This window comes from Cygnus olor, chromosome 1 (assembly GCF_009769625.2).
Source record: "Cygnus olor isolate bCygOlo1 chromosome 1, bCygOlo1.pri.v2, whole genome shotgun sequence".
Taxonomy (NCBI): Eukaryota; Metazoa; Chordata; class Aves; order Anseriformes; family Anatidae; genus Cygnus; species Cygnus olor.
Genome location: NC_049169.1, coordinates 37,159,429 through 37,177,190, shown reverse-complemented (window position 1 = coordinate 37,177,190; position 17,762 = coordinate 37,159,429). Strand labels below are relative to the sequence as shown.

General features: G+C 39.9%; 1 protein-coding gene across 1 annotated transcript in view; it reads left to right on the top strand.

Moving 5' to 3' along the window:
- GRIP1 (glutamate receptor interacting protein 1) overlaps positions 1-17,762 on the top strand; it is a 227,729-nt gene that overhangs the window by 165,323 nt on the left and 44,644 nt on the right. The window contains 2 exon segments of the mRNA XM_040552728.1: positions 12,324-12,471; positions 14,118-14,287. Of these exon segments, the coding sequence (XP_040408662.1) occupies positions 12,324-12,471; positions 14,118-14,287 (318 nt within the window).

The following is a 17,762-nucleotide window of genomic DNA, read 5'->3' as shown; positions in this document are numbered from 1 at the left end:
TGGATGAAATTGGAAGTAGAGCAGGGCTTTGCCAATAGACAAAATTGGCTACAGGGTATCAGAGGCAATGAGGCTCTGGGGATAACAGAGACACACCATGGGAGAACAGAAATAGCGATGATATTGAAGAAGAAAGGGCTTTCTAGGATGAGTTTTTCTCTTGCCTTACACACAGGTGTATATAAGCCATGTTGCCTCTGAATTACAGGGTTGTTTTCACTTTTTTCTGGCATATAATCCAAAGGTTTTATACATGAAAGATAGTGTATGTACACCTTGAGGCAGAGCTTTGGGACTTGTTTCATGTGACTTAGAAAGTGTCTCCACACTTTCTTTAAAAACTCCTAGTTGGGTTTTTCTTTATCCTTCGTTTTATATCCAAAAGCTATCGCTGATTCAGGTCATCCTGCCGGAGTTCTTAATTGAAATCTGAAGGCCTCAAGCAGCTTAAAAAAAAAAAAAGAAGGAAGAAAGAAAAAGAACCTGGACTGCAAACATATTGAGCCTATGGTTTCCACACCGTCATTAATATGTGTCTGACACAACCTTCCCAATAACTGCAAAGAAAATCTGAAACAAACTATCCCTGGAATTCCTCCTGCCATTTTTTGGCTCAGGGAGCCCACCAACAACTTAATAACTAGCTGTTCCTAATCACAGTTAATATCTGCATTCAAAAAGATATGCTGAATTCGTGTATTTAATGCCCTTGAACTGGATTTTTAGTTAAATGTGTTGTTTTATCTTGATTGAATAGAGTCTGCTAGCTGATGTTCTCTGCTGAATTTAGTAGTTTTTGCATGCACATGAAGCTGGATCTAATCCCTAGCTACTGCAGTGCTGCGGAGTGCTGCCCTGAAGCATTCCAGATGAGAACAAGAACTACGGATCCTTAGGTGAGCCGTCTGTTGCCTTTCATGAAGTTAGCCAAGGCCTGGTCCAAGCCTGTTTGACTCAGTAGAAGGCCTCTCATTGACTTCAGCTGGGATTTAAAATAGGGCACAAAGGAGAAAAATCTCGCTCATGTCCTACATTTGAAGAGCTTTGCCATTAGGAAAATAAATAGTGGTGCTGAGTTTCTTTGCCCCCCCTATCAGTTCTCCCAAAACAGAGACCCAGTCAATACCAACCAAAATGTCTCATGACAGCATAAGAGTCTTCTAATTTTAGCAGTGTTTGCACCACTAAATCAATGTGTTTTTTTTCACTGCCAGAGTGAGAGTATCTGCTTTAGGGATTCTACAGCCAACTAACTCTGAAGGGTAGAAAAGACCTGTGTTATAAGGAGCTAATTCTGGTGCACGTTATTTAATAACAGTGCTGCTTACACGGTTTCATTGCACCCAAGTACCACTCAGTCGTCTCCCTTCTGCTCATGAAAAGAGAGCATGCCAGGTCCACTTTCTCTTTCCCTCTTTACGAAGATCTTTCTTTTCTGGTACTTCAGAATTAATGTGGGGGTGGGGCATACATGCATGAAATTACTGGTTTTGTGTTTTTTTACTGGATTTGTAGTCCATCCCAGTTTCTATCTAGATCGTGGTGAAACTCTCAGTCTTACAGCCTGTAAGAGAAACTCTTAGATTAACAACCACTGTGCATTTCATTTGGTTTGCTTTTTGGCTTTTGCACAACAGACCAGATTTCAAATGTTGATGGTTGGTGTCATAAAACACAGGGAGGCATTGGTGCTGCTGGTCTGTCTCATTCAGTGCATTCCACCATTCTTTAGTTGGATAGGGAATGTGAGAGAAGCATCATCTGCTATGTTTAAACTAGAAAACAGCTGCAAAAGAAAAGCAAAAGAGAAAAGATGTGTCCTTTCCACGCTTTGTTATGAAATCCCTGGCAGAAAGAACAGCTTGTTTGAGACTTCTGTAAACCACCTCCCAGTTAAACCCACTAATTTTAAGAACTGTTAAAACTTCAGCAGTTTATGCTGAGGTTTTTCTTGTGGCCCCATTCCAGCTTCCACCAGCTAACTGTCTATGTCTGAATTATTTTTTTTTTTTTTTTTTGCATTTTGAGGCAAAATTGTTCTGCCATTTCCAGGAATGAGTTTTAAAGAAAGCTGTTTTGCCTATGAATGAGAATGTTGGAGAATCTTTTCTTTGTGATGATGTGTCTTTTTGAAGCACTGGAACACAGACCTGTACTTTAAAGGTAGTGGTTGCAAGAAAGAGAGCTCTTTTCAGGAAAGTCTCTTCTGCTGCTTATCCCAGTGAAAATCCACCCAGATGCAGCTACATTTTGAAGTCTGAACAGGTACAGCTCAGTGTGCTCAGGAGAAGCAGCATTTTTGATAACTTTCCCAAGAGTTTGCATATATTAGGACATGGTTTTTCTTGTCTTTGCAAAGTTTCTTTCAGTTCAGCTCTTCAAGGACTGGAAATGCGAGAGTTACAGATGCCCATATAGCCTTACTCAGAGGCCATGCAGCATATGTATTATGATACAGTTTTTAGTTGGAATATTGCATACAGATGTCTCACATTGGTCTCTCCAGACTAATAGATGCTTCTGACCTTCATTTATTTGATCCTCATTTGTTTATCTATGCAGTGGGGAAAATACCATGCTTTTGCTCTGAAGGGTGGTTATGAGATAAAATCATTAATAAACTTGGGTTGTAATGCAGCACTATACAATAGCTCCCCTGCCCCATGTGTTCAGGCAAGGATGAGAATATTCAGTAATTAAGGCATGAGTATGAAAGAAAAAGAGAAAAGTTTGGTGCTACTCATGAAATAGTCACTGTCTACCTTCTCTGTGAGGCTCTTTAAGAGAGAAGAATATTTGAGTAAGTAATTAAAGAAGGAAGGTAAAAATAAGTTCATCCAGGCAATATTCATTTTGAGGTTCGTTAAGTTTGAAGTGCTTTGTGCCCACATGGTGACTGTAATTATTTTCCTTTTTTCCTTTTAATATCGTTCTGTATGTAAGTAGACTGGTCTGTCCTTTTTTTTTTTTTTTTATGTGCATGCGTTTTTATAATGATGTATATATGATGTTCCACTAATTTTAATCAGCTCCTAATTCATTTGTTGTTTGTTTGTTTGTTTGTTTTTTCATTTGTTTGTTTTTTACCACTTGTATAAGGACAGTCTTTCTGTTAGGGTCAGCTCAGCAGTGTTGAACAAAATAGCCTTCTTCTGAGAACTGTGGCCTCTAATTTTTCAAGGGCTTTACAGCTCAGGTAAATTGGGGTGGAAAAAGAGAGAAGAGAAGAGAAGAGAAGAGACAAAACACTCCTGGAAAAGGCTTTCCACTTTCTCTTTTTCGCATTATCTCCTTTACTCAAATTCAGTAATTACTGAATCTGTGCACCTCACAAGTACTGGAACTTCTTCAAAAAGAAAAAGACATCAGACAGGGGCGTGAGAGGACCTGGAGTCCCGCCGAGCCTGGCAGCAGGAGCTGGCCTGGCAGACAGAAAGGAGGAGGCACACAGGAGCCTCGCCAAGGGTGACCCGGGCAGCAAGTTGGGAGCTGAGACAGAGGAAAGAGTGCAGTTCTCACTGCTGGGATGCTGGTGCTTATGGGGTGCAGGGGTTTCTAGGGGTTACTGCTTGGTTGGAGCTTCGGGAAAACAAATACGGGAAATTAGTTTTTTGCTGGAAATGTATGCTGCAGTTAACGGGGGTACTGAGACAGTCTTCTTTTACTTTAAATATATGCATGCTCCCAGTAGTCCTGTTTCTGTTTTACCCAGAACAGGCACTGGGAAGGGAAAAATTGGGAAACACGCAGACAACAGGTAAGCAATCCTGGATCATTTGTGCAATGTGGGATCAAAAAGCTTACGTTCAGAACTATGGCTTCCGTGTTGGGTTTGAGGGTGAATTATCTAAATTACTCTTTCTCTCTCTCTTTTTTGTTTGTTTTGTTTTTGTTTTTTAATTTTTTGTTGAACTGCTCCTCAGGCAATACTAAAGCAGAAAGAGAGGGCAGTTAATAAACTTGTTTTCTCTCTCATTCTGCTTTAGTTTCATTTTATGAGTGGCTGGCATCAAATGACAAAATATTCTATGCCCTTTCTAGCAACCCCAGAGAGCTGTAAAATTCTCACTCTGCTCCTTGGTGCATTAATATCAAGGTCAGATCTCAGCCCCAGCCTTCTGCGTGGTAGCATTTCATACAGTGGTTGTGCCAATGCACCAATTATTTATAAGACAGCTGCGCTAAAGCACAGATTACTGAAAATAAACCACAGTTTTTTGGGGGAAAAAATGGTACAGATATACTTACTTGTAGCATCAGAAATTCATATTCTCTGTTATGGACATCAATACAGAGTCTCAGTTTAGGTGGTTTTAGTTGGTTGGTTGTTGTTTGTTTGTTTGTATTGGTTTCTACTCATCTAAATAGACCTTGCAGAGAACTGTTTTAGCCACGTCTGAAACCTCCTGCCTATTGAACCAAACCAAGACTGTTGATTTCAATGATAGCAGAAGTACACCAAAAGTCAAAGACTGTGTTTAGCATGTGTGCAGAGGTTGCTAATACATACAAAAGCAAACATGAACGTATGAGACAGTATGGCTCAGTACAGAAGACCTTGATCAAAGTCTTGTCATGCACCTCAAGCACGCCAGGCAGCCCAGCCACACGGGAGCAGAGCTGTGCTTGGATCTCTCACCTTGCTGAGAGTCACTGACAAAATCCTGGCACCTTGCTCATGTGGCTCTGCTGGTTGCAGGGCCTGAGCTCTACCAGGTGGGTGGGGAGATGGAGCCAGCACAGGGAGCTCGGTACCGCAGCACTGCACCGCGTGATGTTGGCATGTCCTCTGTTGCCTTATCTGTTTCATGTGCATGTCAGCTCTTTTATCAAGATGTCCGGACTCTCCAGGGCATGCCTTTGCTCTGCAGCTTCTGGGATTATCCAGTACATCATTAGCATGGTAGCTCCCTGGGTGGATGGAAATTCTGTCATATCCACACAAAGTTTGGGTGTTTGCAGCGTTCATTGCCATCTGTCAAGTGCTGGCAGTGAGGGGTGTTGCACTCTGCAGACTTCTGAAGAGAATCCAGCCCCTCTCTAATTCTTACTGTTCATGTTAGAAGCAAACTTACGATCATTATGGCAAATAGACATAATTTGTGGGTATTGCAGCGCTTCATAGTAGTGTCCACTTACAAGCATACTTTCAAGGTTGGCAAACATAAAATGTGAAAACCCAGCTGTGTCTTGGTTTGGAGGCAGAGGTGCAAATTATGTTGTCCTTATTTGTTCTATTTGTTATGATGAGTTGGGGACAGAACCGTACAAGAACAGGGGTGTTTTGAAGAAATCCAAGTTCTGGTGTATTTCAGTTTCCTGCCCTACTTGCGAGAAAAAATAAGCATGGGAAGATCTTTTGTACATAGGTACATATGCATCTATGTATCTGTATCTATGCCTTGTGCAATGGAGAAAACAGTGGTTTGTATTGCAGGATCTCAGTAGAGGAGCTTACATATTATTTGCTGTGTTTTGGAGGTCTGTCTTAGGAGGTGGGTTTAAAATGTTACTGTTCCTGAGTTCGTGGAATGAAATGCAGGCAGAAGTACATGCTGCCATCAGGGGGTGGAGATTTGAGTTTTCAGTAGTTCATTCAGTTTTTTTTCTAAGAAGTCTACTATGAAGTAAACTCGATTTTTCAGGTAGCAAAGGAAAGAAATTGCAGAGCCTGGACTTAATTGGAATGCATGCAGACTAGATCAGATCCGGAATCATCTATATAGGCTTCACCAGCCATGTCCCCTCTCTGTTTGAAGTTCAGCAGTAGATAAATCAGGTTTTAACAGGGCATGTGAAAATAAAGATGTAGATAAATGGAGAGATTGGGATTTAATACTACTTTTGGGTATAGGAGAGACCTAGTAAAAACTGAAAGATGTCTGAGCATGAGACAGTGTTAGTAGGAAGAAAGAGTGCCCCAAGACTTGAGGAAAAGTCTTTTAAGCAAAAAGGGCTTAGGCAGGCCTTGGAGTCTGAACATGAGAGAAAATCTGAGAAGAAAAGTCCACAGGCAGATTTTGAGCACATCCCCACCCACACTGTTTTGAGCACTTTGAAGGCAAGGGCGGTTCTTAGCTGGTTAGCAGGCATTTCTGAGCTGAGAAGGATGATGGGGTTAAGGTTGCAAAGTATGAAATTAGGTAAAGGCAGCTCTTAAGCTTTTGATTCGAAGAACTCGAGTGCATTAGAGGCATATAAATGAACTGCAGGAATTAGACGAGAAGAGGACAATGGAAAGATTGTGCCAGTCAGTTGACAAGAATATGAAATTGCTTGTGCATAGGGGAGGAGATAGACGATGCATTCATTTAGAGAATAATGCCTCTATTTTCCATTCTGAGGCTGAGAGATCCCTCCGATTTCATTGTCACTCATTCTGCTGGCATCCCCTTGAAACTATTTCTATTTCTTATTTTAAAAATATGATTATTCTAAAAGTGAGAGGATGTAAAGCGTCATTGGTGGTGATTTTTTTCTTAACAGCAATTTCATCTTTTTCAGTGGACTTTGAGCTTTCTTCCAATTAGTAGCCCAGCAGCTCCAGTGTCCTGCTCTTACTGGCAATACTGATTTTTTTTATTATTATTTTTTACGTATCGTTCTTGCCCCTCTAATTCCAACTGAGATGGGTAAAATTAGAACAGCTGTTGCTCACTCTATGGTGTGCCTGAAACACATAGATACTCCATAGCCAACGGAACACTAGGAGCGCACATATTTTATGCAAAGTTGTAAGTCGGGCCTTGGAGACTGTCACTGACCCTTTGAACAAGAACATTATTTAATTTTTAAACAGTTGTTTTATTATTAAAGAAACTACCACCCTCACTTCCCGAATATTGCTTGCAATGTATAATGCTGGCTTGCTCTGTTCCAAAACGTATTTTAGAGTAAAGTCTCACACGTCATTAAGCTTATTAATATTTTCTGTATTCCAGTTCTCAAGGGAGAATTAGAAACACTGTCAATGACTTTGAGCTTTTCAGCCATCATTATCAGAGCTTGCTAGCTGGCATTGATTCCAGTTTTCCCATAAGATCTGAGATGAAAAAAGGTTACTCTGCTAAATGAAGCATGAACAAAGCCAGGGTGCAAACATTATGCAGTATAAGTGGAACAGAATGCCAAGGCCAGTACTGCACTTCAATACGGTATGTGGGGTTTACTTATGACCTTTATAGTCACAAAAGTATGAGGAATCAAATAATATTGCTCTGAATGAGTGATAATGGGCCTACCTAGCTGTAGGGCATCTTGAATGTTGCTCCTGTGCCCTTTAGACACTGCAGAGGTTTTATTCCTGCCTCTGCCCCTTCTGCTGCTTTCCTTCTTGAAACCATTGACCCATGATCCCAATCTCAATTTCTTAATTAGATCATTTAAAGAAATTTGTAATTAACGTTCCCTTTTTTGCAAAATGGGGATTAGGGATTTGTTGAGATCAAATTATCTCCGAAGTACAAGGAAAGAGGATTACATAAATAAGCAGCCTCCCACCCCCAAAATATTAGTATTTAAATAGCCATCAGTCAGCTGTGTGTGTGTTAGGGAGACTTAGGTAATTATCTAGTTGGTGTTAAATGCGAGTGAATGAAAATGCCCCCAGGAAGGAAAGTAAAAATGCTTGCAAGAAAATCTAAGGCTGGTGTTGTGTGGCTTGGTGCATCCGAAAGTGTTTTTTTTTTCTATCTATTTGCATTTATGAACTGGTGGACAGCAAATGTGGGGAAGAAAAAGTTATCAGTGGAGAGAAGCATGGAGGGAGGACAGATGTGGAGGAAGCCTTCCCACTCCCAGCAAGTCTTTCGCTTGCAGAGTAAAAAGAACTAGCCATTTCTGGGTTTGATTCCTGTTTCCCTTGAGACCATGGAAAAGGCGGACAGATGGAAGAGGTTGATCACCTCTCACTGGGTCAGACTCAGAAGAACAAGAGATGGGAAGTAACGGGGTCATGGTATGACAGATGATTATGAGTGTCACTATCACAGGTAGGATATGGTGCCACTGGACTGTGAGTTTGGACAACGTTAAGGGTATCAGTCATAGAGAGAGGGTTTCAATGGACACAAAGAATGCTCTTTTTGAGCTGGTGTTCATTAAAAAAAAAAAGTCCTTAAGAATACAATAAGCAAACCACATGGAAGATGACAAGATTCATTAAGTGTTTAAGATGCTGTTTGACAGTAATGAATAGTTTGTCAGTTAAGTGAAGATAAGTGGATGTGAATGCATGCAGAATCCCTGAGTGCTTTTACAGTGCTCCATTGTTAACTGAGCAGTGCTGTGAAGGGCTTTGCAAAATAGACTAACTGGGGAGCATAACTGCTAAAGCCGCAGCTCTTAGAAACAAAATTCATCCAGTCTGTTAGAAATTCTGCCTGGCCTTTGGGCTGGTTACCCAGGCTTAAATCTCTACAACTGGACATGGATTTTAAGTGCTCTGTAAAAAATGTATCGACTTTGATTTTCACATTTCAGCACTGTAGTTTTCCAAAGGAATGGCAAATACTCTAAACTCCTGATCGTAAACCTGTGGGATGTCTGACACCTGAAATCCTGAGCCTTATCTAGAAAAAAAATTCCCACTTGCTCTCTGTGGGTTGCAAAACTTTTGTATGAAGGGAACAAAGGTGAAGGTATGAAGGGTATGAAGGTGAGGAGCAGGAGAGAGCACATTTTTGATCAAGAAAAATTATTTCTGTGAAATACTGGCTTCTCTTGTGACAGGACTGAGATGTTTAGATCTGTTAATGCATTACTACAGAAAATTAAAACCTTGCAATGGGAGAACTGTAATGTTTGAGGGACTCTGTATTTATTTACCGATCTGAACCAGTGCAGACTTGCTACATACACATATATACATCCCATATATTTTACTGCTTTCAGTCAGAGAATCACAACAACAGAGAAGGCTACATGGATCTGCTTTATACATTTTTAAGGTGAAAAAATTGTTAGCCTGTGAACATGTAATAGGGAAGAAGCTCAGCAAGAGGAAAATCAGTGTGAGATAGTAAGTCATCCACTTTACTTTCACTCGTGTTATTGGTAGAAGATACAGCAGCATAAAGGCAAGATCAACAGCAGTCTTGTGGAGAGACTGGTTCAGCTACCTCTTTAGAGTCAAAGTCTGTTTTGACATACTTCCTCCTTGTCTGTCTCTTTAAAACCACTCAAAAAATATTTATTTTGGCATAACTTCTGAAAAAAAATAAGAAAGCAACAGAAATGTTTCAGTTAGAGGAGTGTGAAGCACAGACAGTAGCAACAGGGCTCAGTGTTCCTACAAGAACATGCTCGCTGCATATCAGCACTTCCCAGCTTGAAGTACAAGAGGCCTTACGGGAAAAAAATGGCATCATAGACTAATAGAGTTTGGTTTCCTGTGGATTTAGTGTCCTTGTTGATTGCAAGCTATGACTGAAGCTTTTCCTATTTTAGGGCATTTATAAGCACTGTTTCCCATGTAGAGTCTCTGTTGCCCAACACAAGCAGCTCACTTTTTGGCTTGTCCCACTGTTGGAGTCCTAAAGAGGTTTTCTGTCCTCAGGCATCCACCAGCTGTTGAGCTGAACTCAGCAGTTAAGCCATGAGGATAGGGAAGAATTAGTAGCTATATACATTTATGAGTATAAGAACAACCACATGTATAGTGATCATGAAGGCTTCATGTCCGTTGGATATCAGACTCAAAAATGTTTTTTTCAACTTTCAAAATTTTTTGTCATTATCGTTTGAGGTTGTGACAGTGCTTATTTTATCCAAAACTTTTTATATGTCATGTAGTATATTTATACACCATAAAAATATATTTGGAATAAAAAATAATAAGAAAAATCCCTTGTTGCTGGTGGTTAAAGCTGTCAGATGAAAAAGGTGTCCTGCTAGCTAACTGAAGAAATGTATTAGCATGCGGAAAGCAATGCTTCTTCCTCTGAGAGATTTTAATCAAGCCTTGTGTACTGATTGAGATGCAGTGCTCAAAAGTGAGAAAAATTATTAACAGAATCAAAAATCTAGAGCGTTTTTCATGCAAGCGTTCATCAGTATATCTTATGTAATTACGTAGCCAATAAATCAACATAGTTTGTAAGTGCTTCAGTCACGGTGTAAATATCTTAATGACTGAAACATCTTCACACATGAATAATTTATACCTGTATGATTCATTTTTCATACCCATGCTTTACTTCAACATGATAAACTAATCCTTCTCTGTCAGGGAATGTGTGCTTGATTATTGCCCTCTGATTTCTCTTCCTTGTGTTTATTATCCACAGTTAGACACACTCCACTTCTTCTCTTCTGGTTCCTCTAATGTAGTTATCTTATTTATTCATCCTGTCGGCCTTGGTTTGCCTTCCCAGTGCTTTTTAACAGGCACCGGGGAAATAACGCTGGGGCATAAGCTGATTATGCATTTCTCATGTAACTCTGGAGCGGCATCTTGAAAGATTTACTCATTCTTGACAGATTATATTTGAATATGGAGTTTCCACTCCTCTTCTCAAGGCGATTGCTACAGAACAAACTTGTGACGGGCCTATAACAAGTTGAGCTTCATCATTTTCTGGATCCACCCCAGTTCAAACCTTTGTCACGGTACTCATTACAACTGCCGTTCAAGTCTTCTTCCCATATGTTTGTAAATATGAGCTTGTTTGTAGTTCCAGAAAACACTGCAATATTCAAGAAGACAAATGTTCCTCAGCACAGAAATAGGAATTGGGAATTCTTGAATTCTGCTCTGCCACACATGCTTTTTGGCTGCATGCAAGTCACTGTATGCATCCTGCCTAGCTTAGACACTTGCCCAAGGCATCTAAGACGTTCTCAATTGCTGTGACTGCCTCTTTTAGTCACTAGGGAAAGACAGGTAGCTGCTAAGGGCAGTTCCATTTGTATCCATTTCATACCTGAAGCAGCAGGCACGAGTGCTTCTGGTGGACTCTCTTCTGGGATCGCAATGTAAGGTTTGGTTCAGATGTGCAGAGCAGCTTATTTTGGTGGTGCCTGTGGAAGTTCAGCCTTTAAAAATTCAGTCCTAGCTAGGCTCAAAAATAAATCACTCAGAATTAATGGGCACTTTCAAAAATACTAAATCTCCTCTCCTAACCCTCAAGTTTCTAGTTGGAAAAAAGGCAACATGTATGTAAAAAATTATTTCAATTCTTGGGGGAAAAGGGTGTTCTATAATTATTAACTGATGCTTTAGTGGTATTGTATGTTATTCCATCCAGGCACGTTTTTTATTTCTATATTCAGTTTACCTACATTACTGTCTAGCTGGGAAGTGCACCTTACCTGAGAGTTATTTAACAAAGTTCTCATTATACAGCAACACGCTGCTTCACAGTCTTTCTCTTCTGTGACAGAATTACATTGTTGGACTAATTTTCTGGGTTTGAGACTGAATGGAATACCTTGATATCTATCTTCTCCTTACTTCAGCTGCATTTCTCTTACAGCTTCTGAGAAATGTTGCAGCTGAACATTTTCCTTGTATTTTATAGCAGGCTCCAGTACTCTGTGAATACAAATCTCTCCTGTTCTCTAGCAGGGCATTTGGTAACTTTATGTCGCTACTTATACGTTTCCCTTGTTCTGATTGTAAGCACCTCTGAAGGCTTCTGCTTTCTTTCTTCAATGTTTGGTCAACTACTGTCTGTGACCCATTGTAAGGCACTACTTTATCCCATGATAGGATACCACAAGAATCTACTGCACAACCTCACGTGCATTTTGCTTTAACGCCTACTATTTCTAGCTGTCATGCCTCCTGCACTTTCTCCATTTTCACCTAAATTGTACTTTTTCTTTGTGAGGGATTTCTGATAGACCTTTCCTTCACCTTCTTCATTGAATTATTATAACACCTGTCCATCCTCCCCTTCTTTTCTGAAAATGAATTTATCATCCTTATGTAACCTCTATACCTCAGTTCATTTTTTCAGATCATCTGCTTTTTTATTAGTTTTGCTTCTTCATGATGCCCATTTTAAATTCCATGTGATTTTTAGCTTCAGTTGTTTAAGAGAGTGATTCTCAAACACAACCTGGTCCTCCATCCTCATCCATCTCTGATTCTGGTACACTAAGCTTCCACACATCCCAGATTCATAAACTTCTTGCTTTCATCGGTTTCAACATTACATGTTGTTACTTAATGATATTCCAGAACTGATGATATTCCAGAATGTCTTTATGTGGCATGTTGTCTGGGTAGAGAAACAGAATAGCAACAGAGATTTTACGTGGGAATGAGGTAAATAATCCAGTTGGTATTGTACTGATTTTTTGTTGTCTGATTTTGACAGAGTCAGTAGCGACGGCGTCTGGGCCACTACTTGTTGAAGTTGCCAAAACTCCTGGTGCTGCTCTTGGGGTTGCACTGTCTACTTCGATGTGCTGCAACAAACAGGTCATTGTCATAGACAAAATCAAATCTGCGAGTATTGCAGACAGGTGAGTGCAACAAAGAGCTGACACTGCAGTTCCATACATCCATTTTATTTCTGTTTTTGTTTTGTTTGTTTGTTTATTTGTTTTTTAAATAAACCCCTCTTTTTTTTTTAGATGAACTTGACCAAACCAGATGCTGTCAAGGTTGCTAGGTCTTAAAATTAGCACTTTGTCAGATCATTGTTCCATACTGCGGAGTTTAAGAATTCCGGGGCACCATTTACTTTAGCTTGTTCACATAGTTTTCAATGACATAAGCCAGCCCCAATATAATACGTGCCTGTCTGTTTGCACTATGCAACACAGAAGTTTAGAGGCCTACTCTGACTGCTAAATGTAATGCTGCAGCAGAGATTAGTATTTAAAAAAAATAAATATCCCACTGGAATTCTTAAAGTAAGTCCACAATATGGAACAGCTGTCAAGGGAAGTTAATTCTGAGGCTTTGCAACCTTGAAGTGTTCTTTTAGAATATATTGTTCATTCTTGTGTTACAGTCAAATGGAACTTCTTATGTCTGGATTTTCCTATTAAAATTTTAGAGTACAACTGAGGTATTAGGAAGACTGACTTCTGTATTTGAAGTTATTTTGCAGTATTTTTTTTTTACTTCATTTAAACTTCATTCTACTATATTAAGGTCAGATTGTATGTAAAATTGAGGAAAAGAAAAAGATAGGTATTTTTCCCCAGTGTTCTAAAACTCTGTACCAGAGCTGTGGGATCTTTTTTGGGGTGTATGTGTGCGTGTGTGTGTGTGTGTTTATACATGAACAGTATGTTTCTATATACATACCTATATCTAAAAACTCCCTAAATATTACGTTTCAGCAGCAAATTCCTCCTGCATGTCCCCAGTCACCCTACCTTGTAACTCCTCTTTGACGATGGTGCTTTAGGTAGCACCCACTTGTAGCAGTGAGTCTACAGCTCCTCTGTGGGCTTTTCCCTACAGTAGAAACTTTGAGAGTGACGGCCATTGATCCAGGGGTGTTCTCCAGTTCAATGGTGCAGGATGCTTTAATTTTCTCCCTCTGTTTTTTTCCCATTTCACAGGGGGTAACCAATTAAAGGAGCTGTCCACTTGACTGGTACGTCGGGATGCTGACTGCTGTGTTTGCATTTCTCAACTCATCCAGTAGCCAGTCTTTTGAGTGCAGCGAGATTTAGCAGATAGCCCCCTCCCCACCCCACTTCTCAAGTCACCATGCTAGCCCTGGTTTCATTATTTGTTTGACTACTGCATAATTTCATCATCATTTACAGCTTTTGTACTAATTAATGTTTGAACTATAACTCAAAAAATGATGAACTGGGTGCTTGTGTGAGGGATATGTGACCAAGTTATTTGAGTCTCCTTAAGCTCTTCTCATTTTATTCTGCTGCCATTCACGCATATTTTAGTAGTCAGCTACCCCATTCCAGTTCTGTGAGTTATGTCTTGGCATATACTGTATTAACTGAATTGTTTTTAAGGTTCGTACTAATAGATATAAAGTCTGACCAGTGACAATGCCTACAAAACACAAATCTCTCTCGAAAAAGAAAGAACACGCTCATAGTTGTCATGGCCAGTTTGAAGGCAGTAAAACTCATTTTCCCAGCAGAGAACATACCTGATCATACGGAGTTTTTCCCCTTTTGTGTAGATGTGGCGCATTACATGTAGGAGACCATATTCTGTCCATTGATGGCACCAGCATGGAGTATTGTACGCTGGCAGAAGCAACGCAGTTTCTTGCTAACGCAGCAGATAATGTCAAGCTTGAGATCCTCCCTCACCACCAGACACGGCTAGCACTGAAAGGCCCAGAGCACGGTAAGAGGATCTGTGGCACTACATTCCACTTTATTTTCCTGTCTTTGACTTTTCCTGCTCTTGCTGAATGGCCAAGAAAGCTATGATGGCAGTTATGCCTGTAAATGTTGTTTCAGCTCCCCAGGTTATGCTTCCGCAGATTCTGAGCAGCTCTGTGTTTTCTCAGCCTTAATGCACCCTCTGAGATTCCTACGGATAGAGAGGGAAATATTTTACTGAGAAGTGGCTCTGCACACTTGCAAATGTACACAAAGACACCTGTTGACTCTATTGCTGCAATCACTGAGGGGGGGGCGCAACTACATGATTCAGTAGATGATTCTCTGAGTTGATTCTTCAAATTAGAGCAGGGAGAAAGGGCCACTGATAACTTCTTTTCAGTATACTAACTTCATAATCTGTTATGACAACTTCAGTAATAGACTTGTTCTCCCTCAAAACGCTTCAGAAATAATTATTTTCTCTTGTTTATGGCATTATTACTTATTGCCATAATCTTTTAAAAATACTTCTGAGATTGCTTCATGGGTGCATTGGTAGTGCTTATGTAAAAGGATTTGGGAACAGTTACCTAGATGCCAGCCCGTTTTCACTGTGTTATTTATTTCATATCAATGTGCTTGAAGAGAATGGTTTTCCATTTTCGAGTCAAATATATATAAAATGTAATCGTGTTTGAAGATGGAAACTGCCTGTCTTATCTTCTAACTACTCCTGAAAAAGTGGCTAATTCACAGTATTCATAAATTCAATCTAAAATACCATGTTAATGGATGTCAAAGAAGTAACAAGGGTTATCAAATACACAGAAAACAGGTACCTGTGTTGCAGCATGAACCAACGGTAGCAGTTTCTGAGCCTGTGATATTCTGCCTCTGCCTCCTGTAGACCAAGACAAGATTTCTGAAGCCTAGAAATTTCAGTGATGATAAATGTTCTTGGACATCTGTCTGCTATCCAGACTCTTCCTGGAAAAGTAATGCTCTAGTCAGTTTGTCACAGTGGTGATTATTGAGCTAATGCTGAGGAGACACTAGTTTGTCCTAGATCAAGGGTGTAAAAAAAGTAGCCCCTGTGATACCATTTTATTACATTATTCAGCTGCACATCTTTCCCTTTTTACTTAAGCTGTTTAGAGGGGTAAGGGAACAGGAAGTGGGACTGCAGAAACAGAATTAAATGTAGAGCAAATTTTGAAATATAATTCCATCTATTTCAATTGTAACAGCATGCTACAAGCAGATCCTTAATTTTTATAACAAATATACATTTATTTTTTGGCTATTTAAATAACCTTTGAAGAGTGTTTCTTTGGGGAAGATGAGTACCAGGGCCAAATATTTGTTTAGTCGATTGTATTTCCTGAAGCACTTTGCTGCTTAAACAAAATTTCAAACAAATTGATGCTGTTAATGTGCTAGTCACCTTCAACTAGTGTAGGTGTTTTGATAAAGCAATGCTCTTGCCATGCCAAGCTTGGGAACTGGCCGTTAAAAAAATCATATCAAGGGGATCTGCAAAAACTACATAAGCACATCTTTTGGGGAGAAATCTCCCTAAGGTAATAAAGTTGCTTTCTTAAGTAAGCCAGAATAACTAGAATGTTTACAGCCCTTCCCAGCCCCTCACTAGGTGGTGCAGCTCCAATATCACAACCAATTCGAGATGTAACATGCTTTATGGAAGCAAGTATCCTTTTGGAAACAACCTTCCATCAGGTGTGGTATGGCCTAGATGCTGCAGAATTTGAAAAGCTCCCTTTATGTGTCTGGGATAAGCTGAGTCATTAAGGCTGTATCTGTTGAGCTCAGATATTGGTCTTCCGGGAACGTGTTAGGAATTTAAAATGGGCAGGAAAGTCAGTATATAAAATAAATTGAAATTTTAGCCCTAAAATAAAATGGAGAACACTATAAAAGATCAGATTTTTTTTTCATTTTTTTCTTTTTTTTCCTTTTCACTGTGCTGCTAATATTCATTTCTCTTGCTGCCCCATTAGTTTTATGTTGGCTGTACACAACCCTGGGTTGGAATAGCTCAAATTACCAGTAAATTACTACTGTTACATGCGATAGGATTTCCTTTTACAGAACTTTTGTTGAGCTGGGATTATCTTTCAACAAGCTGAGCAAACTGAATTTGTGTACCTTCCTACTTTCTAGGACATTTTTATCCCTACTCTCTGTATGAAAATAAAACATGAAAAAAAAAATCAAAAATTACCAGACGATTTCCTGCTGGAAGCAGTCTTTTTAATCAAACAAGGCTTATAGCAACTTGAAAATGATGAAAATCCACCTGGCCACATTGTTCTCACCAGATTTTAATTTTTACACTATAGTTGAAGTCCAGATATCTTGCTATCTGTGTGCATTAATCAAAGAGACAATTTCATTTGAGAAGATATGGTAAGCCTGTTAGATACATAGTGCCATAGCAGGCTACTGCTACTGTTTCTGGGATTTTTCTTGTTTGACATGAGAGATTTTCTGAAGTCTTTGAGGTGGCCAGTGGTGGTGTTGGGTCTCAAGTGCTGCTGCCTGGTGCCGGCATTGTGTGCTTCTCTTCCTGGGAGCCACCATCACCTCATTTGTTATCTGTTGAGGAAAATAAATATATAAAAAATTATATATTTTGATTCAAGTACATAATCAGAGCAGCTCCTGGATGGCAAGGGCAAGGGATGCCCTCAGGGAGGGACACAGGCCTAGGGCACCCCAAGATGGGGTTGGGCCTGGTTGTGCCAATGGCCCCGGAGCCCCAACCACTCCATGAGACCACAAGGATGGGGTGGGCCCCTGTATGCTCCCTTCCCTCATGTACTCTTCATTGTTGTGTCACCCATGGGTTTTAGTCAGAGAAAGGTTAATGCATTCTGACAACAGATCATTGATCCTGTAATATGAAGTGAAACAAAACTACGGCTTTTTTTCTGGCACTTCATGGTGCTTTCTGCAGTGGCTTCCATTTTCCCCTTACCCCATCTCATGTAGTAAGATGTGAACACAAATTGGGCCCCACCTAAACTGACAGTCTTTATGCTACTGTTGAAGTTTGTCATGGCTTCAGTATATGTATGCAGCCCTAGGTGTGATACAGCTCATGGGCCAAAAACAGTAACTTTAGTTTCACAGTATGGGTGTACCCTGCAATTTTTTGAAGACAAAAAATCAGTGAACAGTTTAGAATTTGCAGTGTTCCGTTTAAGTTCAGCAAAGACACAGCTGTGCTGAGTTTAATGATGATCAGACTGTTTAATGAAGGGCGGCTTCTGTCATTTTCCTTTAATATTTGACACATCAGCTGAAATGCTTCCCATTCTCTTGGTAAATACTGGCCTTCACCTTTGGCCTATGCTGGACTCTCCATACTTAGAATCAGCAGTCAAATCTGGTCCCAGATTTTATCCAGAAGAGGCTATTTTAAAGTTTCAAAGACTGAGAACTTAAAAATTGCACATCCAAATAATAACAGC